The sequence below is a fragment of the Tenrec ecaudatus genome, chromosome 4 (assembly GCF_050624435.1).
Source record: "Tenrec ecaudatus isolate mTenEca1 chromosome 4, mTenEca1.hap1, whole genome shotgun sequence".
Lineage (NCBI taxonomy): Eukaryota > Metazoa > Chordata > Mammalia > Afrosoricida > Tenrecidae > Tenrec > Tenrec ecaudatus.
This window is the reverse complement of record NC_134533.1, coordinates 139,753,933-139,776,733: the sequence shown is the minus strand read 5'-3', so window position 1 is coordinate 139,776,733 and position 22,801 is coordinate 139,753,933. Positions and strand designations below refer to the sequence as shown.

At 46.6% G+C, this 22,801-nt stretch overlaps 1 protein-coding gene across 1 annotated transcript in view; it reads left to right on the top strand.

Annotated features, from left to right (window-relative positions):
- CLSTN2 (calsyntenin 2) overlaps positions 1–22,801 on the top strand; it is a 444,486-nt gene that overhangs the window by 400,899 nt on the left and 20,786 nt on the right. Inside the window, exon 10 of the mRNA XM_075547855.1 lies at positions 7,392–7,558. Coding sequence (XP_075403970.1) covers positions 7,392–7,558 — 167 coding nt within the window. The remainder of the gene's footprint in view (positions 1–7,391; positions 7,559–22,801) is intronic.

Genomic DNA, 22,801 nt, shown 5'->3' with positions numbered 1-22,801 from the left:
AATGACTACCAAAATGAGACAGAGAAAACGCATGTGGCAATCTGGTGTAGAAGTTCCTAGGCCCTTCCACCACCGTAACCGGCTGCTAATTTAAACGCTCTTGGTATACTCCAGGGCGAGTCCTTTACATGTATGCTTATTGTCCTCATTGGAGCCTTGCAACCACCCAATGGGGCATGATGCCTACAATACCCACTCTGCAGACGAGAAAACTAAGATCAGAATATGAGCACCTGGCTAAGGGGCCTATGAGAACCTGGATTTGAACCTGCGCCTTTAACGTGAAAGCCCTCACCCATAATTATGCTGCTAGACCATCTCTGCTTCTGCTGTTTGTGCTCTCAAACCCATTTGAACTCATAGTCAAACTCCATAGGCACCTGTAGAGGGTGGTTCGATTTGTCCTACAGCTAGGAATTGCTCCATAGGGCTTTCTAGGCTGTAACCCTTATGGAAGCAGAGTGCCAGCTTTTATCTTTCACAAGGCAGTTAGTGGGTTAGAACTGCCAACCTTTCAGTGACCAGGCAAGTGCTTAACCATTGAGTCTCCAGGGCTTCTAGGGGTGTTTAACACCTGATGGAATATCCCCAGCCAAGTAACACTAGAGAATTCTGGGACATGGGGGTCAAATTATGTGCTCCGATTCTCTTGGAATTCCCCTCTCCCCGATTTGAACAAGTTAAATCCAAGCCTCCTGATGCCCATCAGTCAGTAGGGTTAAGTGGGGACATATGCCCATCAGTCAGCAGGGTTAAGTGGGGGACCGATGACCATCAGTCAGCAGGGTTAAGTGGGGGACCGATGCCCATCAGTCAGCAGGGTTAAGTGGGGGACAGACGCCCATCTGTCAGTAGGGTTAAATGGGAGATGGGAAAGACTGACTTTGGAGTCAGAAGAAGAAAATCCTGGATCATCACTGCGCTTGCTTTTTCACTCTGTGTCTTTGAACGCAGTGTCTTGCTTCTTCACACCTCACTTTTGAAGGAGATGGTCCAGATTATCTACAAGGACCCTTCCAATTCCAGGAATTAGTCATCTACCCAGAACACTGACCTTTGAGGGTTGTCACTAGTTTATATGTGTTAGTCACTTCAAAAAGGCCGGGAAGGGGTGGGGTACAGAAGCACAGAGCTGGAAAGACTGGACACAGACTTTTGAGACTGTGGCCCCTGTGTCTGCCTCTCTAAGACATGGCCACCTGCAGCCGCCTGAGCATCTGTAGCATGTGTGAACAGAGGTTGAGAGCTGAAACTCATGGGGTTTATTACACACTCCAGTTCGTCTTCACATTCAGTGGGTGTCTCCTTCACTGAATGAGGAAATGAGAGAAAGCAAGATTTCAGACAGGATCACCATTTGCATTGCTCAAAATTGATACCCAACCATCCATGAAATTGTGTCCATTGGCGGGCGTCCCCACCAACAAACCATGCACACAGAAGCATCCAACTCAAGCAAGAGGGGCTGTTGCCCCCATTCCATTCTATGTGCTTCTCCAGCTGAATAGCTATGGAATGCTGGCGGCAAAGACTAGGATCTTACACATCCTTGGCCAAGGGAAGAGACTGCACACGTTTATACTACATTGGCTTTTTCATTAGAGAAAAGAGGCCATTACTGATTCCAACATGATCTTTATTGTGGACAGGTCCCTGCTTTCCAATGAAAGAAAACTGGGCCAGAATGGTTAGTACACTCTTTTGTCCCATGTGCCACCAATGGCCCATACCCCATTCCCGGTCTCAGGATAAGAGAGGCCACTGTTGATCATATTTGCCAGAGACAAACCACTGTTTTTTAAGACAATCCCAGAAAATTTGACACCAAGAATTTAGAGTAGCTCCTGAAGTCCTTTAATGCCCACAAAACCCAGTATATAATTGCACGTTTTCACCAATATTAAAATAACCACAACCTTTATGTTATTAAAGTTCATGTTTTCTGACTCAGAGTGACCCCCACACAGTGGAACAAACCTTTGCTGCCTGGTCCTGCGCCATCCCTGTGATCAGTTGGGGATCGGACTGTTGTGATCGATAGGATTTTCAGTTCATGATTTGGGGAAGTAACTTGTATTGTTAAGCCTTTATTCCTATAGTCTAAGTTAGTTTGGAAACTGTTCATTGCTGTTCAGAATCACGGTAATTCACAGGTCTCCCCTGACAGACAAGTATGTGGTGGTTGCATGTGAAATACATTGACTGGGAATAGAACCTGGGTCTCCCACATGAAAGACAAGCATTCTCCCACTGAACCAGCAATATCCCTGTGACCTTTCTGAAGCAGGCCAATTATTACATATTCAAAAAATTCTCTTTTATGCCTCTCACCTCATCTCTCCATGGACTGTGCAGGGCAAAAGAAAGAGGTGCTTGGGACTAAGTGAGACCTGAGTTTTAAACTCACCCAATTTCTGGCTGTGTGGCCATAGATAACTTAGGTAAGTTTAAAAAACATCATCTCTAAAAAGGGTTGTAAGGGTTGTTGTTGTTAGGTGCTGTGTTAGGCCGGATTGACTAGAGAAACAAACCCATAGGACTCTCATATATGTGTAAGAGAGAGCTTTATGTTAAGAAGTAATTATATATCAAGAAAACAACCTAGCCCAGTTCAGATCAAGTCAAAAAGTCTGATACTAGCCAATAAGTCCCTCTTCAGACTCAGGCAGCCACATGCAATGATGCAGAACGCACGAAGACCACAGGGCAGTGGGTGCAAAGTCATGTGGATCCAGTGGTGGTGGTAACATCACAGGGCTCTGGCAGCAACCAGGGTCAGTCAGCTGAGCACGTTTACTGTTTTGCACGAAGGTTTCCCCAAGGGGCTTTTGCTTCTGGAAATCAAACTGGGGGAGAGAGCTACCTTCAGCCCTTTCTTATAGTCTTCTCTTTGCCCGAACCCTTCCTGTGGCAATGACCACAAAGCCAGCAGTGTGTTTGCGCGGAGGGCAATTTGGGAGAAATGCTAGGGGCAAATGAAAAAAACAGAAGCCACCATCGCAAAAGTACTGTCCTGCTACTTAACTGAATAAAGTAGCAACTGAAAGAACCTAGCACACGAGAGCCAGGAAGATTCCCCTCTGCCTGTTGGACACTTGTTTGGATCTTAACCATACACTGCCTTAGAATATCTATGTGCTTGCAATCTACCCTTATATTATTTTACTTGCTCCGTACTTCATTCTCTCAATGACATGTAAACCTCCAGGGAGCACGGGTCACGTCTTATAATTGATGAACTCTAACAGAAGGCAAGGCATCCAGCATAGACTTTAAAAACGTGCACAACTCTGGCCCCGGGAATAAAAAACCATCTTTGCGAACATTTAGAGAAGGTTCTTTGTGGGCAAAATCAGGGCTTTTTGTTTTGCTCTGTTTTTCTTAAAATGATTCATGAGCAAGTTTATGTCTAAATGCTACCAGAGGAGCCGTGTGGTGTGGGCAGACACCCTAATGTGAAAGAGGCTTTCCATTTATCTTGTTGTTTATTTTTTTTTTAATTCTGCGTTCCACCACCCCTGAATGCAAATGTGTTTCAAATTTCATGGCAACCTCCTATTGCAAAATACCAACTGAACCAACTTCATGGAGCTGTGTCACAGCAGAATGGGGAATGTAGAGCCACACATATAGAAAATAGGTGTCTTTTTCTGAGAGGAGAGAGCATGTAGGAAATATCGTAGGATCCAAGAGCGTTACCGTGGTTGGCCATGGAGGATAGACGTGTGAGGGAGACGTTGAGAGGACCTAGGGGAAAGCCCCCACTGAGCTCTCTCCCAGTCATGTTCTTGATCTGGCTGCTGGCTGGATCTGTGCGCACCTGCCAACACTGTTGGCACGTACCTCCCACTCCCCAGTGAGGCCTGGGATCACATTTTCTCGTGAAGCCCAGTTTGCTCATCTATAACCGTGAGATTAGAATCTGCTTCGGGGATGTTGTGAACACTCAGCGAGTGAGGATTTAGCATGGTGTTGGATCCATAGTTCATTGTCCGTGAACAATAGTTATTGTTTCCGAGTACACCAGTCAAGGGCTGAGGACACGCAGGCAGGGAAGAGATGACCATCACGTCCAGTTCACGTTCTCCTCCCTGCAGGGCGACAGAGATGTATCTTTGCGAGAGCAGGGATGTGCTGACGGCTTGGGAGCACACTTTGATCATATGGCCTGGGGGCGCGGGAAGTAGATGAGGAGAATTCAAGCTGGCCTGTGCATGACCCCAGCCCTGGCCATCGCAGGACACGCCTCAAAGATAAAACCATTTGCATTTTCCGATGAACTTCTTCCTTTCTCTGCGACGATGCCCTGATGACAAGTAACCAGATCATGTGTCAAGTGTCTCACACCACAGAGACATGTGATTGACTCCGTAACGGAAGGCAGCCTGAGCTTGAGCAGTGATGAGGCTCCGCCTTCCTCCAAGCATGCCACGCCCCTCGTCTGCTTGCAAGAGCCTTGCCGCAGCTCTTGGCCTTCATTTTCACAGAGCATGTCCTGGGACATAGAGAGAGACCGTAGGTTCCAGAAAGTTTTTGGAGAGCTTGGAAGCTTTCCTCCAGTTTCCTCCAGCCATCCTCCCCTTTTGTCTCACTGGCCTAAACTTGGCCTTGTGCTTATTCTTAGGCTCTGTGGCTTTTTGAAAGCCAAGTTCTGATTGACTAGATATTGGTAGTAGGTACCAAGTTTACTCCTAATTATCTATGAACACAATGCGGATGTGGCCTGGTTAGCTTTGGCTAGATCAAACCACCTTTGGCCACAGAGTCAATCCCTTGGCCCTCAGAGTTGCTACTGCAGGAGGGAACCACGTGACAGGTGTCAGATAGACAACCAAAGTATCTACTACCTTTCGGCATTCAACTTAACATATCAGGCAATTGAGCAAACAATTATAAAATGTCTGCTGTGTGCCAGGAAGGATGAAGGATACCAGAAAGACATGAAGTGTCCACTGTGGATGAGAGCAGCAAATGAGCCACTTAGGCAAAGTGCCTAGTTAGTGCACCACTTGGCCCCTAATACCTGATCAGCATCAGCATTAAAATAAATAATGTATCTATTAGTGATCCCTGCCACCAAGCAACCAGTGGTTTGATAAGACAGAGAACCTTAAGCAAATATGTGGTGGCTGGTGTCAAGAGTGGCCAGAGCAACCCTGGGATGGCATCCAGGATGGGAGTCACACTGGAGCATGCACAAACCCACGGCCTCTTAACCCGGACTTCACCCAAAGAGCTTTGAAACCTCTTCACATGATCATATCAGAATGTCTGTGAGCGAAGTCCTTTGAATTCACTCTCTTCAAACAATAATTCATTCCAGTTCAACCCGGGATTGAGAAGTTGCATTTCCACTGCAGATCGACTGAACCATAATCTCCATTGTTAGGGATTTGTTAAAATGTAGGTTCTGATTCAGGCAGGAATGACCCTGGTTTTTAAAGATCCCCCAAGTGGTGGCAATGTGCAGCCAAGGTTGAGCAGCACAGTAAGAACCTATTGAGAACATAAAACATACAAATGTAAACCAGTACTAGTGGCGCCAGGGCGTGAGGAGTGCATTGAACATGAGCTGGCGGCATTCCAAGGATCAGGGGTGGAAGAAGCATGGCGAGCTTTGGAGCCAGATCAAAAGTGGTTTCAGTAGGCAGTAGGGAGATGGGGACTTCAGGAACCTTGAAAGATGAATACGGTTTGCCTAATCTGGGAAACTTGAGGGTGAGCATCTGTGTGAGGAAGAAAAGGTGCAAGGGAAGTGTGTGGGATGGGGCTGGTAGAAGCATATTGATTTTGATCTAATGATTTCAACAGGGAAATAGAACCATTGAGTAAAAGAAGAGATTGGCGTAGCAAGGGATGATTCAGTACTATGAAAATACGGGATGTCAGAAGTAAGGAGTAACCAGGGCCCCTTGGGCTGAGAGAGAGGTTCAGGTTTATTGGCAGCCTGTGGCTCACAGAGAGGTGGCTGGAAAGTTGCCCTCCCCAACCTGGGGAATGCTAGTCAGAGGGAAGTGTTCCTTATTAGCTAGTTTGCACTCGACCATACAACCATCTAGAACCAGGAGCACTATAGTCACCACAGGGGCCATCGGAGCCTGCAGAGAGAGCCCAAGAGAAGCAGGGAGCAGAAACCAGAAGTCCCCAACAGCAAGTAAAGACTCAGAGGGGCCCACAAACATTCCCATGGAATTTTAAAAAGTGGAGATTGAACCCAGAGCTATCATTTCTGTCTATTCTGCTGCCTCTCTGGTAAGATCAAGACCAGGCCCGTGAGTGGAGGTGGGAGGGGTCTGTGCCCAAGGAAGGCAGATGGGCAGACCCCCTGGAGGAGCGAGCCAGATGTGGAAAAGGAGGGAGAGAAGAGGGCTGTTGCCTCCAGCCTGGCCGTGCAACACGGGGCTTTCAGAGCACCTTCCCCTCCTGCGAGTGTGGCCCTGAGCTCTGCTGGGACTCAGCTGCTGACACATCTGCTGCAAAGCACAGTGGGGCATGAGAAGGAGGGGCGAGAGAAGCTTTGTGGTGTCAGGTAGAGCAGAATCAGAGATCTCCTGCTATTCCAGCAGCCCCAAATTTGATCAGATGTGATTCCGACTTGGTGAACCTATAGGACAGAGTAGAACTGCGCCTGTGGGTTTCTAAGAGTGGGACTCTTCATGGGAATGAAAGCCTCATCTTTCTCTTGCTGAGTGGCTAGTGGGGTCGAACTGCTGATGTTGTGGTTAGTAGCCCAACTCATAACCACTACACCACCAGGGATCCATAAGATTCTTCATTAGAGTCTTTGATCAAAACATTCATGAATGGTAGCCATGCATCATTCAGTCCTTCTGGCCTCATGCTGGTGAAGTCATAGCCTCTTCCTATTGCTATACTTCCCTCCCTCTGGCTCCAGATAAACAGAGAGCATTGTTGAACCTTGGGTGGCTGCTTATAAGCTTTCAAGATTCTAGTCACCACACAACTAACTAGGAATTGCCTCAATTGTTCAGAGACTTGGGACTACTTATCAGCCAGTTGGAAACAATAGTACCTCCCTTGCAGGCATGTACAGATCAAGTTCCCAGTAGAGAGCCCAGCACACAGTAGGCCTTTAATTAGTGGTAATTTCCTCACCCTACTCATTTGGCCCTTGCCCCTCTTGTTTTCTAAGACAATGTTTCGTTTCTGAAAGTAACTTTTAAAATTCAGACATGCCAGGAGTCCTAGCTTTGGTGGCTGGGGAAGGACCAGAGCTCTGTGACTTATGCTTGAGCTCAGAAGCTCGGAAGGACGAGCTCAGGCTGGAGGGACACACAAAATCCCCTTGGCTCCTTGATGAGATAGCACCTGGCGGTGCTGCCTCCTACTCAGTGCCCACCGAACACATAACAGCGCTTCTTTTTCTCTAGGAGGAGAAGTTGCCAAGCCCCGGTTTGCTCAGTTCTTCCACGGCAGCCTGGCCAGTCTCACTATCCGCCCTGGCAAAATGGAGAGTCAGAAGGTGATTTCCTGCTTGCAGGCCTGCAAGGAAGGGCTGGATATTAATTCCTTGGAGAGTCTCGGCCAAGGAATAAAGGTAAGGGAGGAGCTGGCCTCAGCCCTGATTAGATAGAATGTAATTTATGGGTGCAAGCTGCCCAGCACCAGGGTGTTCCAGAGAATGGAGACATTTCCTGTGCAGCCGAACAGAAGCGGCCCCAGAGCCGAGATGCTGCCTCATGGGGTGGGGGGGATGGAACCAGTGACCTCCACTTCCACGATGGACTTCTGCTGCCACCTCCTGGAGCTCTAAGATGACCAGGTCACTGCACCAAAGCAGGCCCACACTCCATGGCAGCCCGGAGGGCACTGTCACTGTCCACCTGGAGGGAGTCAGGGGTGGGTTGGTTGCTCTATTGATTGTTTACCTGAGGCAGCATGCAAGAGCACATTCCTGTGATAAAAACACAGGACAACCAAACAAGAGTGTCAAGTGAGGACTATATAAAATATGACTTTGACAGAAAGGTCAAAACCAGGGTCGAGTAGAAAATAGATACGGTCCTGGATCTGACGTTGTGAAATTGAAGCATAGGGGAGACTGGTCACCAGAAAGAAGGGGGACGATTCATGATTTTGATTGTTTGTGCGACACAGAGAGACACTCAGGTGTCCAAGAAAATGAGAGCTGCCTCTCTGACAAGCAGTTCAGTTCTGGCCTTACATGGACGTGTGGAGCCCGGGGTGGGGGGCTGGGGGGGAGGGGCAGCGTCAAATCTCTGGTGTCCTCTGTAAAAGCCAGGGCACAGAGTCTCGCAGTGAGACTCATGGTTACCTGCTTGATACTGGTAGGCAGATTGGCAGTTCGGACCCATCCAGTGATGCCAGTCATTGAGCAACATCCTGTACAGCTGTCCTGATCTGTACTCTTAAACTTGTCAGGACTCCGAATCAGCTCCACAGTAAAACAGCAGGTAAAGCTCATCCATGAAGACTGAGCCCAGTCAGTGGTCCTGGACCCAAGGGTTGAAGTCAGTCCCTCCATCCTTCTCTGGGAACCCATGCTCGGTGCCCTAGGGCTTCGCCCCCCGTCCCCACTCCATGCTGTCCCCTGGAACTCAGCCCGGCCCTCTCAGACTTCAGCCTCTTCTCAGAGGGGTAGGGGGTGGGCGGTGGGTTCCCTTCCTCCAGGAAGAAGTTGTCTGACCCTGGACGGCCCATGAGCCTGAGGACTGTAGTTTTCTTTTGGTTGCAGTCCTTCAACAAACATGTGTGGACACTCGTGTGTGCAGTTCTGGCCTAGGCACTGGGATACATATTGTCTTAGGCTGAATTGTCTAGAGCAGGGGTCCTCAAACTTTTTAAACAAGGGGCCAGTTCACTGTCCCTCAGACGGTTGGAGGGCCGGACTACAGTTTAAAAAACAAAACAAAACTATGAACAAATTCCTATGGACCCGGGATGAGTCAGCTGCTAAGCAGGACAGGCAGTGGCAGCAAAAACACCTGGCGGGCCGATAAATGTCCTCGGCAGAACGCATGTGGCACTCGTAGATTGAGGACCCCTGGTCTAGAGAAACAAAACCAGTGACATTTGCATATGTCCAAGAAAGGGCTTTCTATCAAGAAGGCGTGCCAACCCAGCTCATGGGTCCCAGTGCTCGCTGGGGTCCACTTCAGACTCTTGTGGCTGCAGGCCAAGAGAGGTGCAGCAGGGTGCAAGACCATCGCTGGCTGGTTGGTGCAGGCACATGGGCCCCCCGGGCAGTGGAAACATGGCAGGGCACAGACAGCTTTCAGGGTCTCCCCTCCCCTCCCCGCCCCACCCCCCACCTCCCCACCCATGGAGGCAGGGACTACTCAAGAGTCCCCGCTTGGGGGAATGAGGAATCAAGGACAAACCAAATGGGACAAACAACAAATAAATCCCAGAGTTCGTAAGAAGCAGAGCAATCCTAAAGGCGCGGGACTCGGGGACGGCTCCTTGCATGGGGTGGATGCATGCGGAGCAGGAAGTTTGTGGATAGGTAGAAATCAGCCAGCTAAAAAGACGGAGAGGCAGGTTGGAGAAAGGAGAGTCAGTCGCTCCAAGGGGTCCTCAGTGTGCGAGCCCTGGAAGAGGTGGGGAGCGTAGCACAGCCAGGCTGGAGGGGCCTGCAGGACGCAGACTGCGGGAGGGTAACTGCCGAGGGCAGCTAGGCTTCACTTCCTACAGTTGCCTTTGCCGTTTACACTGGTATTTCTGTCTCTTTTTAATGGCTTATTGAGACATAATGCGCATCCTATTCCACTCGCTCCGTGCTTTTTAGGATATTCACAGACGTGGACAATCATCACCGCATTCAATTGTGGAACATTTTTATCACCTCAAAAAGAAGCCCATGCCACTTTAGCTATCACTGCCCCCCCATGCATCCATTTTCCCCAGCCCCGCCCCCAAACTAAAAGTTTGCTGTCTCTGTAGCCAAACGTTTCATATGAATAGAACCCAATAATAAGAGATCTGTTGTAGGTTTTCGTTTCAGTTGGCAACAGGAAGCCGTTTAGCAGCTCCAGGCAAGGGAATGCGGTTGGGCCCTGTAGGCTACACCAGAGGAGTAAGATGGGACGGGTAAACACGACGTGGCTCTATAGAATAGTTTAAATACGGATTCAGCCTCCACACACAAGTTCTTTCTTTAAAAAATATTTTATTTCTGTTGCTGATAATATGCACAGCAGAATATATTCCAATTCCATTATTTCCACCTGTACACTGCATTGGCATTCACTGCCTTCTTCTCCTTTCCCAACCATCCTCTTCTTCTGAATTGTTCTTTGCTCATTCATACAAACTCATTGTCTCTAAGCACACTGGTGCTCTTTATAGCTAATCACCTGAGATTAAGGCAAAGGTCCTATGACCCGCTTACACTGGAAAAGCTGACAGAAAACCTACCCTCCAACCATCCTGTCTTAGTTTCCATCTGCTACCATAGCAGAAGAGCAAAACAGGGACTGTTTTCAAAACCAAAATTTTATTTTTTCAGAAATGCAGACCTAAAAGCCCAAGTCAGAGGCTCAGACATGTCAATTCCTACTGTTGACATTGTTCTCCTAGTTTCCGATGACTGCCAGTACTTGGCATCCTTAGCACGACTCAGAGTTCCTTGGTATTCCTGCCACTCGGTGAGATTTCTTGGTGTTTCGCTTCCTCCAGTGTCTGCCTCGTCTTCAAATGTGTGTTTTTATAACTCAGAAGTTCTTAAGTTTAGGATCCACCCTACTCAGGAATGACTCTCTTAGTATAGATACGAAAATCCTATTTCCAAACAGGATCGCCTCTCAGGGACAGCCGTTAGTCTTTCTATGTTTATTTTGCAAGGACAGGGTTCAGTGCATAACACTTCACCTCTCTCTCTCCTCCTTGCGTCTGAGTAGAACTTCCCTGCTGGCCCATCCTGTGGAGCCACCGTTTCAGGGAGCCGGGCTCTGTAGGGACAATCAACCAAAGATGCTGGACTTAACAGGCATGACGTTTTAGAATTATAAATTAATAACCATAGCCATTTCTGTACAGATGTAATAGCCTATGAAAAAAGACAAGCTAAAATAAGTGGCACAAAAAAATACCATGGGGGCTGGGAAGGTTAATCACAGGGCCACCTATTCATAACAGAGTCTCACTGTAAACGATTCCTCTCCATCCTTAGGGCGAGGCTGGGAAGAACTAGAGCACTTTGTTAAAAGTTAATGAAAAGAGACACGATTTATGGAGCACCCACTGGGTACTATTTTACCTTCATTATCCTTACTCGTCACAACAAATTAAATATTATGACCCTGTTTCAAAAATAAAGAGATTGGGGCTTAGGGACTTGCTCAAAGTCAGCCATGCTCTTTCCGCCACGCCAGCAGATTAGAAGGAGTTCTGGAGAAGGTGGAACATTTCCTTCCTTCCCTGTACCTATCCACCCATCACTTTCACAATAATGACTATCATTTCCTTACCAATTCCTGACCCCTTCCTCCTCTGACCTCCAGCAGTTGAGGGAAGTTAACTTCTCTGCGACCTATGGGGAGGACTTGTTTTACTTGCCTTCCTTTGGATCCTGAATATTGTGTGGATTTTTCTCCAGGGGGTCTTGTTGGAGAGACTGCTATTTTGACCCCATGGAGCAATCACATTCCAGAACTGCATCCCATTCTGAGCTATGCCACCTCAGCCAATTTGCCATCTACACATTGTGGAAGAACTTTGGAATATGATACTTCTAGGTTCGGCTCAGGAGCCCTGGGGGTATAATGGTTACCCATTCAACTGCTAATTGCAAGGTTAGCAGTTCGAAACCACCACCTACTGTGTGGGAGAAAGATACGGTTTCCTACTCCCATAAAGAGTTACAGTCTCAGAAACCCACAGGGAAAGTTCTACCCTGTCCAACAGGTTGCTATGACTCAGACTTGACTGGGATGCAGTCACAGGTGTAACTCTCAATACTGATATTTACTACCTGAGTATCTTGGGCAAGAAAGCCTACTTTTTGAGTCCCAATTTTCTGGTCTATATCATGAATTTGATAATATTTTTGTTGTAATGCTACTGAACAAAACTGAAAAAAAAAATGATAAAGCCCCTAGCAAACACAATAAGTTCTCAACAAATCACGGCTAGATTCTCCTGTTGGGTTGACCTTGCACCTGCATACCCAGGACAAACCTGGATGACAACCCGCATGCCCAGGGCAAAGCTAGGTGACAACTGGGACAGTGGAGCCTCTAAAGTAGCCCAGCTCAGCAGGTCTGGCAGGTGTCTGCCTCAGGGTATTGTTAGTGACCTGCAGCCCATAGCAGCCTATCTTCAAGGAATAGACCACCGAGCTATGGACTGGTTGCTGGAGAGACCGGTCAAGAGTTGGCCATTCTGCAAAGGCTATCTGTCTGGCAGCCCTTTGCTCGAGGATTGACACACCTCGGGCACATGCAGCTTCCCAGAAAGTGAGCACTCTCATCTCTACTGAGGCCCCAGCATCCCCATCTCCCACCTCTGTGGTGATGCCGGGGCAGGCACATCACCCCATTACCCAAGGCCAATTCATGCTGTAAGCTGAGACGACTACAAATCTAAACAACCATAATTTATGTGGTGGAGGTTTTTGGGTTTTTTATGCTTCCAGACTGACATTGGTGGCTAGATCCATGCCGACCTTTGTGCCCTGTGGGAGCCCTGTGGGTGGTTGCCCTCACAGTCAGACCCAGGCATCAGCTAGAGATCCAGCATAGTCCCTAGCTTGTCCATAGATGGCTTTGTGGGAATGTGCCCTCTGCTGATGGCCATGGGTGATGCCCATCCATCCATCCATCCATCCATCCATCCATCCAACCATCCATCCATCCAACCATCCATCCATCCATCCATCCATCCATCCATCCATCCATCCATCCATCCATCCATCCACCCATCCATCCAGAACAGTGGTTCTCAAGCTTCCTAATGCCATGACCCTTCAATACAGTTTCTCATGTTGTGGTGACTCCCCCAACCATAAAATGATTTTCATTGATACTTCATAACTGTAATTTTGCTACTGTTATGAATCCAGCGACCCCTGTGAAAAAGTCGTTCAACCCCCAAAGGGGTTGTGGTCCACAAGTGGAGAGCAGCTGAGAAGAACCTCACTTTCCTACTTAGCCCTTACTCTGGATTCAGGGATCACCCTACTGTTCTGCAGTGGATCCCCATGGCAATGCTGGGGACAGGTCAGGACACCCTGGCCTCAAGGTGCCCACACTGCTGAGGAAGGCAGACAAGAAGACAGCAACATCACCACCGGCCATCGGCTGTGGCACAGATATCTCATTGGGGCAGGAACCCCTTTAGAGTATAGGTGATGGTATTAGAAGGGTGATTTCCAGTGGGCGCTACCATCCCCGGAGTCACTAGACTGATGGGCGTGTGTGTGTGTGCAGTTGGGGTGGGGGTGGGGGTGGGGGTGAAGAAGAGCTGAGAAGAAAATGTGCTGAAAAGGTTCATACATATTTCGTTTGTTTTCTGAAAGGGGTGCTATGCCAACTAAATCCGGGAACCTGTTTCAGAAGGGGGATCTTAAAGCTGATCCAATCCAAAAGGGTGACATGTGAAATGTGCCCAAACGAATTATGTCCCATTGGCATGCGGCTTTGACCTCTAGGCTGGTGAGTCACCCGCCCAGAGCCAGACTGCACAGGGGAGTGACGCTTGCCACCACAAGTCCCTACTCAGGGCTTTGAAGCACAGGAGGGAACTGGATCATTGGGGAAGGGGGAACGCTGGCGTTACCAAAGGTCTAGTACAGAGTAATTACAGTATCAGTGATTCTAACACAAGGAGCCCTGGTGGCATCGTGCTTACACGTTGGGCTGCTAACCTCAAGGTCAGCAGTTCGAAGCGTGGGTGAAGAGAGACAGTGGACAGTGTAAAATATTAAAATAAAAATAATTTATGAATTATCAAAGGTCCCAGGGATTGGACCCTCTTGATCATAAGGCCAAAATCCAAGGCACAGTCTTGTTGACCTCACTTCTAAAGAGCATTCCAACTGTACTTTTCCAACACACATGTGTCTACTCTTCTGGCAGTCCATTATCAATCCATCATTCTCCAAGAACACCATAATTCAGAGACTTTATATCTCCCTTTATTTACAGATTAGCTTTCACGTGCCCATGAGTTCACTGACATCCCACGGCTTGTATCAAGTTCACAAATGGCATCTTTGCTCTCTCACACGTCCCAGAGGTGTGCTGCAGCAGATTTCCCTTGTGAGACGCATCAATTGATTTCTCAACTGCTGCTTCCAGGAGTGTTGATTATGGATACAAGTAAAATGAAATCCTTGACAATCTTGGTGTTTTCATTATTTTCCATGATGCTATTATTGGCCCATTGTAAGGATTTTTGTTTTCCTATGCTGAATCCACATGGACGGCTGTAGCTTTCAGATTTTATCAGTTAGGGTTTCAAGCCGTCTCCGCTTTCAGAAAGCTAGTTGCATCATCTCTCTCACAGGCTGTAAATGAGCCTTTCGCCAACCCTGATGCCAATTTTAAATAGCCTACTTCGTGGATTATTTACCCAGCATACACATTGAATAAGTATGGTGAAATGATTCAATCCTGACACACAACTTTCCTGATTTTTTTAAATAAATCATTTTATTACAGTCTCTTACAGATCTCATAACAATCCACACATAAATTGTATCAAACACACTTGTACATATGTTGCCATCATCATTTTCAAACATTTTCTTTCTGCTTAAACCCTTTTTATCAACTCTTTTTCCCCTCCCTCTCACCCTCATGAGTCCCTGATAAATTCTTATTATTTTCATATCTTACACCATCCACTGTCTCCCTTCACCCAAGTTTCTGGTGTTCGTCCCCCTAGTGGTGGTGGTGGTATTATAATACATCGATGATGATTGCAGTTGGGTCCCCATTTCTCACCCCCATCTCCCTGCCAACCCTACCCTCGTGGAATCCCTACTTCCATTACTGCTCCTGAAGGGGTTATCGCTAGTGTACATGCTCCGCCCACTTTTGCCTGATTTGTAAGGTTGAATTGGGGTCATGCTAGTGGTGGGAGGGGGGCATTAAAGAACTGAAGGAATTTTGTGTACTCTGTTGGTGCTATGCTGCACCCTGACTGACTCGTTCCTTTCTTGTGACCCTTTTGTGAGGGGATGTTCAATTGTCTACAGATGGGCCTTGGGTCTCCACTCCAAACCCCCTCATTTTCATTGATATGTTTGTTTGTTTGTTTGTTTGTTTGTTTGGGTTCTTCTGATGTCTGATACCTGATCCTGTCGACACCTTGTGATCACACAGGCTGGTGTGCTTCTTCCAAGTGGGTTTTGTTGCTTCCCTGCTAGATGACCGTTTGTTTAACCACAAGCCTTTAAGACCCAAGATACAATATTTTGTAATAGCTGGGCATTATCAGCTTTCTTTCTTCATGACTTTTTCTTATGTACCCATTTTTACTTCAGCAATCCTGTCTGGAAGGTGAGCATCATAGAATGCCAGGTTATTAGAACAATGTGTTCTTGCATTGAGGGGTACCTGGGTAGACAGCCAATGCCCATCTACTACTTTACATATTGATTTATCTGCATGCCTATATTTATACCTCTATAAATGTCTTTTGCCTCCTAGTTGTTTCCTCTGTTTCTTTTAACTTTCTTCCTGCCCTACTATCATGTTCTACCTTCATTTGGCTCTCAATACTTTCTCTTGCCTACATTGCACTTGATCAAACCCCACCAGGCATTTTATGCCCACCTCACCATCGATTTTAGATCTTTTATTGTCCCCCTGTCCCTGGGTTGGTTGGCTCCCCCCTCCCTTTCTCCCTCCTCCTCCTCTCCCACCAGTCATGGGTCCTGTTATTTTCTCCTTTGGATTGTTTATCCTGCCTATCGTATATGCATAGACATGAGGAAAAGAAAAAGTGGGGGGGGGGCGCCTATAAATAGTTCCAGACCTGTCTGCTGACCATCATGAGTGTTTTCCAATCGGGTGACATGCCAAGCCCTGCCCACTGATTCCGAGGCCTATTTTCCAGGATTCCTCAGGGACTTTGCTCCCCTGGATGTTCTGTTGCACTCCCTCTGTGTTTTGCTCCTGGTGGGGGGGTGGGGGGTGTCAGACCGGACACAATTCCTGCACTGTGTCTCCAGTGCTGTCCCCTGTACTGCTGTGGGTCAGTGAGGAGGCATCATGTTTCATGGTAGAGCCAGCCCTACGTTGCTCTCTGTGAATTGGCTGCTCCAAGCAGGAATGTCATCCTTGAGGCTTGGTGGGCCAGGATGTAGTTGTCTCTCTCTCTCTCTCCCTCTCTCCCTCCCTCCATCCATCCATCCCCCCTCCCTCCCTCTCTCTTTCCCTCTTAGTTTGCTCCCATGTGGTCTTGGCAGACCTGCCACTTTTCCCAGACTGTCTCTTCAGTGCTGTGCTCTGTAGTGCATCCTTCTAGGGAAGGGGTCAATGCAGCTGGGACAGGGAAAGGCCCTGCAGACCTTTCTGTTAGTTTGCTGCTTCATGCCGGCCTGTTGCCTTCAAGGCTTGGAATTCCAGGTTGCGATCTGGTCCCTTTCTTGCTTTCCGGTGGATACATGAACAATCCCCTCCCCATATGTGGGTTAGTGCCCTGTTCCCCCACTGTCCACATTCTTTATTTTTTCCTTCCCTTCCCCCTTCTTTTTAGTTGGCGGCCATATGTACCCCTGGGTTGGTTCTGACCACGGCCACAGTGCCTGTACCTCACCCCGGGAAGTTATGTATTTGATGGCTTTTCTCCTACACCCTTTGTGTTTTTCAAGGTTGCCTCAGTGGACTCGTGTTGTACTTGTCCTTTATGCTTGCCTTACTTCGCTTAGCATAATTTCTTCCAACTCTTCCTATGTGACGATGTCCTCCATGCATTCATCACTGCTTTTTAGAGATGCGTAGTACTCCATTATATGTATATACCAGAGCTTTTCAATCCATTCATTGGTTGATGGAAATTTAGGCTGTTTCAATTCTTTGCGATTGTGAACTGCACTGCAATGAACACTGCAGCACAGATGTGGGGTCATGGTCTGTTTCTTACTTCTTTGGGGTATATGCCCAGTAGGGGGATTACTGGTCATATGGTAGCTTGATTTCCATTTGCTTTAGGTATCACCCTACCGGTTTCCAAAATGGCCGCACAAGCCTACAGGTCCACCAGCAGTGGATGAGAGTTCCTGTCTCCCCACAGCCCCTCCAACACTTGTTGCTTTCTGATTTTTTGAATTGGGCGATCTTTGAGGGTATTAGGTGGTATCAGGGACTTTTTCTTATGTTTGTTGGCCATTTGGATTTCAACCCTTATGAAACTTCTATTCAGGTCCATCTCCTCAGTGGGCTATCTGGTTTTGTTCCTATTGTTGGCTAGCAGAGTATTATAGCTTTCAGTAATAAGTCCTTTGTCTGATGTATTATTGCTAAGTTCTTTTCCAAGTTTGTAGGTTCTCTTATTACTCTCTTAGCAAAATCTTTTGATGTGCACAGGTGTTTTGTCTTCAGTATATCCCACTTGTCAATTTGTGCTTCTTCTATGTTTGTGTCCTTCCCTATTTCTTATAGCTCTTAGGCTTGTCCCAATTCCCTCACTGATGGCCCTAAGAGTTTGGGGTTTCACCTCGAGGTCTGTGATCCACATTGAGTTTATTCTTGTGCATGGAGTGAGGTAAGGGTCTTGCTTCATTTTTTCTGCAGGTAGATATCCTTTTTTCCCCAGCACTACTTGTTGAAGAGGATACTCCTCATTTTATATTTTTGGGGTCCTTGTCAAAGAGCAGTTGTCTGTATGCTGATGATTTCATTTCTGGGTTATCGGTTCTTTACCATTGGTCTGAATATCTGTCACTATACCAGTACCTCGCTGTTTTGACCACTGTGTCTGTATAGCAGGTGCTAAAGTCAGGTAAAGCAAACCCTCTGACTTTTTTCCATCTTCTTGAGGAGTTCTTTGCTAATTCTGGGCTTCTTCCCTCTCCATATGAAACTGGTAGTCTGTTTCTCTAATTCTTTCGAAAGGTTATTGGCATTTATATTGGGATGGCATTAAACTTGTATAGTACCTTGGACAGAATTGACATCTTTACTATATTTAGTCTTCCAAAACTTGAGCATGGGATATCCTTCCATTTGTGAAGGTCATTCTGGGTTTCTGATAATAGTGCTTTGTAGTTTCCTCATACAAATCTTTTGGTTTTTTGTTAGGTATATCCCTAGCTATTTCAATTTGTGCTTGGCTGTGGTGAAGGATACTACATATTTGATCTTTTCTGTGGACTCGTTCAATACATATAGAAATCTGATAGACTTCTGTTTGTTGACCTCATGTCCTGCCACCGCTATATTTCTCTATCATTCCCAGCACTCCGCTTATGGAGTTTTTGGGGTTTTCCATTAATAAACTCATATCATCTGTGAACAACAATAATTTCACCTCTTCTTCCCCAGATGAATAGCTTTGATGCCTTTCCTTTGCCTTGTGTTGTTAGTGAGGACCTCCAGTAAGATGTTAAATAGAAGTGAGGACATGGGGCATTCTTGTCTGGTCACCTTTTTCAGTGAGATTGTTTTTGTCTTTTCCCCATTTACTCTAGTGCTGGCTGCTTTTCATACATAGCTTGTTTTATTTTATGGAATTTTCCTTCCATTCCTATATTCTTCAGTGTCTTAAACAGGAAAGGGTATTGGATGTTGTCGATTGCTTTTTCCACATCTATTGATATTATCATGTGGTTTTTATCCTTTTTCTTGTTAATGTGACAAATAATGCTGATGGGCTTTTGGATGTTGAACCATCCCTGCATTCGTAGAATGAATCCCACTTAGTCATGGTGAATCATTCATTTTACAAACTTTTGCATTCTAGTGGCCAGTATTTCGTTAAGGACTTTTGTGTCAAGGTCCATTAGCGATATCAGTCTATAGTTCTCAATTTTTGTGGGGTCCTTGCCCACTTTAGGTGTCAGTGTTATGCTAGCTTCACCGAAAGAATTTGGAAGTTAGCTATTTTTTTCTATGGTCTGGAAGAATTTGTATAGGATTGGTGCCAGTTCTGTCCTGAATTCTTGTTAGAATTCTCCTGTGAAGCCGTCTTGCCCAGGGGATTTTTTTAGTTAATATTTCCTTGACAACTTTGTCTATTTACTCTATTTCTATGGGTCTCTTGAGATTCTTGACGTCCATCTGGGATAGTCTATGGAGGGATCATTTTTCCAAGTATTTGTCCAGTTGTTCCAAGATGTTGAATTCATTGGAATATAGGCCTTTGTAGTATTTTGTAATTATCCTTTTAACTTCCTTAGGGTCAATTGTAATTTCCCATTTTATTCCCCATCCTTATTGTTAATATTTGCTCCTTCCTTTATTTGATTAGGTTTGCTAATGTTCTATAGATTCTGTTACTGCTTTCAAAGAACCAGCTTTTTTGCTGCATTGATTTTTTTTGCATTGTTTTCTTTGTCCCGCTCGTTTATTTCTGCCCTGGTTTTTACTATTTCTTTTCTTTTGCTATTTGTAGGATTGTCCTGTTCACTCCACTCGAATTGTTGGGGGTTTTGTGCCAGAGTACCAATCATAATTCTCTCTTCCTTTTTCATGTGTACATTTATTGGTATCAAACTTCCTCTGATAACTGCTTTTGCTGTGTTGCAAAGGTTTTGGTATATTATATGCTAATTCTCATTGGCTACTAAAATTTTCCTGATTTTGTCTCTGATCTGAATCAATAGCCACTTATTTTTCAGTAGAGAGTTATTCAAACTCAAATTGTTTGCCCTTGTTTTCTTAATCATCTTTTTTATTTCCAGTCTTGTGGCATAGTGGTCTGCGAGGACAGTCTAAGTACCCTCTATGTTCTTGAATTTACAGAGACTTGAGTTGTATCCTGGCATGTGGTCTATCTTTGTGTATGCGCCATCTGGGCTTGGAAAAATGTGAATTTTTTTGCACTTGGGTAGAGCACTTTAAAATTTTTATCAGGTCAAGTCGCCTAATTGTAGAGTTTAGTTCTGTAGCTTCCTCGTTAAGCTTTCTTCCCTATATTTATTGAGAGTGGTGAATCAAAGTCATCTACTATGCTTGTTGAGCCTCTGGTTTCTTTTTCCATCTTTTGGAGCATTTGATTGACAAATTTCACGGTCTCTCGGGTGCGTAAATATTTATCATGATCACTGTTTCTTAGTTGACTGCTCCCTTGAACATTATATAATTCCCTTATCTCTTGTGGGCTTGCACCTTGAGATCGATTTTGTCACAGATTAGGATTGACACCCCTGCTTCTTTTGAATTGCCGTTTACTTGGTATATTTTTCCCAGCCTTTGATTCTCATCCTTGTCTTCAAGCTTGAGCTGTGTCTCTTGTAGATGGCAAATCCATGATCCATGGGTTGTGTTTTCAAAGCCAGTGCACTGGCCTCTATCTTTTAATGGGTGATACCAGACCATTGATATTCAGAGTTATGCATCTGTGGACTCTGTGATGTCATCCTGTACCTTTTGTGTTGGGTGTTTTCCTACCTCCCTTCTTTTCAGTGTGTTGTGCATGTGTGTGTGATTCTCTCTTGCCTTCTTTTCACCACAGAGCAAATGTTATTTTGGGGGCTGTATTCAATGCATTGACCTCTAGGTGGAGTTGTCCTATGTGGTGGTGTCCTATTTGGGCTTGGTGAGTTTTGTTCTTCTAACCACAGTGGTCTGCAAGGATTTATGGTAGAGCTGGGTTTCTTTTCATATATTCTTTGAGTTGTTCCTTGTCCCAGAACACTATTACTTTCCTGTCTTGGTAGATAATTTGGCTGGAGAAAGTATTTGGGGGGTTGCTTTGTTTTCTTTCAATTTTCAGAAGATGTTAGTCCTCCCTCGCTTCTTCTTCATGGTGTCTGCTGATAAGTCTGAGCATATTCCTATTTGGGTACCTTTACAGGTAACTGCCCTTTCCCCCCTCCCCCCCCCCCCAGCTTCTCTCGTGATTTTCTCCTTTCCTCAAAGTTGGATAGTTCAACTATTATATGCCTTGGAAAATTCTTCCTGGAATTCAGTCTAGCTGGTGTCCTCTGCTTCCGGAATGGTTGCTTGATTCTCATTCATTAAGCTGGGGAAGTTTCCTTTAGGGATTCCTTCACTATTTTTGCCATTGGATTCTTTGTTGTGTCTTATTCTGGTAGTCCGGTTATTCGAATGTTGTTCCTTTTCATAGCATCAGACATTGTGGCCAGGTTTCCTTCAACTTCTCTGATTATCTTATTGGACTGTCTTTGCCGTTTGTTGAAGTCTGCCTGGCTATCCTCGGGGTCGCTGGTATGGCTTTCAGCTTCTAGCCTGTTGGTGAAGCCTATTAATGTGTTATTGGCTTTTGTTACCTCTTCTATTTCCCTTTTGTATGTGGCCTTTATCTCCTCTATCATTTCATCTTTTTCTGTAATGCTTCCTTCATATACTGTATGACTCCAAGCAGCATTCTGAAGTTTTTTTCCTGTGGTAGCTCAACTTCTGCCGGTTCTATGAATATCACTAGATCCAGGACTTACTCTGACATTGTGTTTTGTTTCTCCTGGGTTTTTTTTGTTGAAGTTGCTGTGGATGGTTGCTATCTGTGTGTTTGTTCTGGAGGAGCTTGGTGTCATTTTCCAGGGTGTCAAAGAGCTCTGGGCTCTCTCGTTGTGAGGCTGATAGGAATGCTTCTTTGGAGCGCCTAGAGCAAACTGCATTGAGGGGTCAAGCTACTGCTTCACCTCACTGGGGTTTTGCTCTCCTTAAACAGTGGGGTTCTCTATTTGGAGGGAAGTTGTGGTGGCCCTCTCTGAGCACACAGGTGGGGGTTTGCAGGCAGCGAGGGTAGCTCTGGACAACAGTGGGAGAAGGCCCACTGCCAACGGGGGTTAGGGGAGAGGAGTGCCGGGCACAGGCAGGGAAAGTCCCACTGATGCTGGTTGAGGTTCTGGGATGTCATGGAAAAGCCCCACTGACAGGTTTGAAGGTGCTGGGCAAAGGCAGGAGAAGCCCCTCTGATGCAGGAGCGGGTGTTAGGCAAATGTGGAAAAGGCCCTGCTGCCATGGGTAGAGGTGCTGGGCAAAGGTAGGGAGGGCCTTGCTGCCATGTGAGGGAGTGCAGGGTGACAGTCAGAAAGCCCGACTGCCACAGGGTGGGGTGCTGGGCAATGGTGGCGCAGCTACCGCAGTCGTGGGTAAGCACACTGAGTGGTGGTGGGAGAAGCCGCCACTGCTGCATGGGTAGGAGGGTCCAGGCATTGGTAGGGAGAGCCACCACAACCACAGGCTACTAAACTGACAGCCGGCAGACTGAGGACAGCATCTGGGGCTGCGAGTGGGTGGTGGGCAGTAATTCCAGGTAAGTGCTGGGACCTGCCACCATGCGGGGAGAAGGGAGCTGGAGGGGAGAAGAAAGCAGCTTATGGTGGAGAGTGTCCCAGGCAGATAGACTCCATATGGGGGCTAGCAGTGACTGTGGGGGACTCAATTGAGCAGCTGGCTGGCTCCTGTGTGGTGACCATGTTGAGGATTGGCCAATTGGCAGGGTCCAGAGTGGGCCAGGGGATCCCTGGGACCAGTTCACAGATCCCTGGGGCTCTGGAGCAAGGCTAGATGGGGGGAAGGTCACCTCCCATACCAAGTAAGTATTCTGGGTTGTCCCAGGAGGTTTTTTACTTACCTCCCACTCATCCTCCTGGACACCAGGTTCACTGATTATCATGGAGCTCTCAATGTGGGCTGCTTACCTGGGTGTCATCTTGCCGAACTCCCAACTTTCCTGGTTTTAA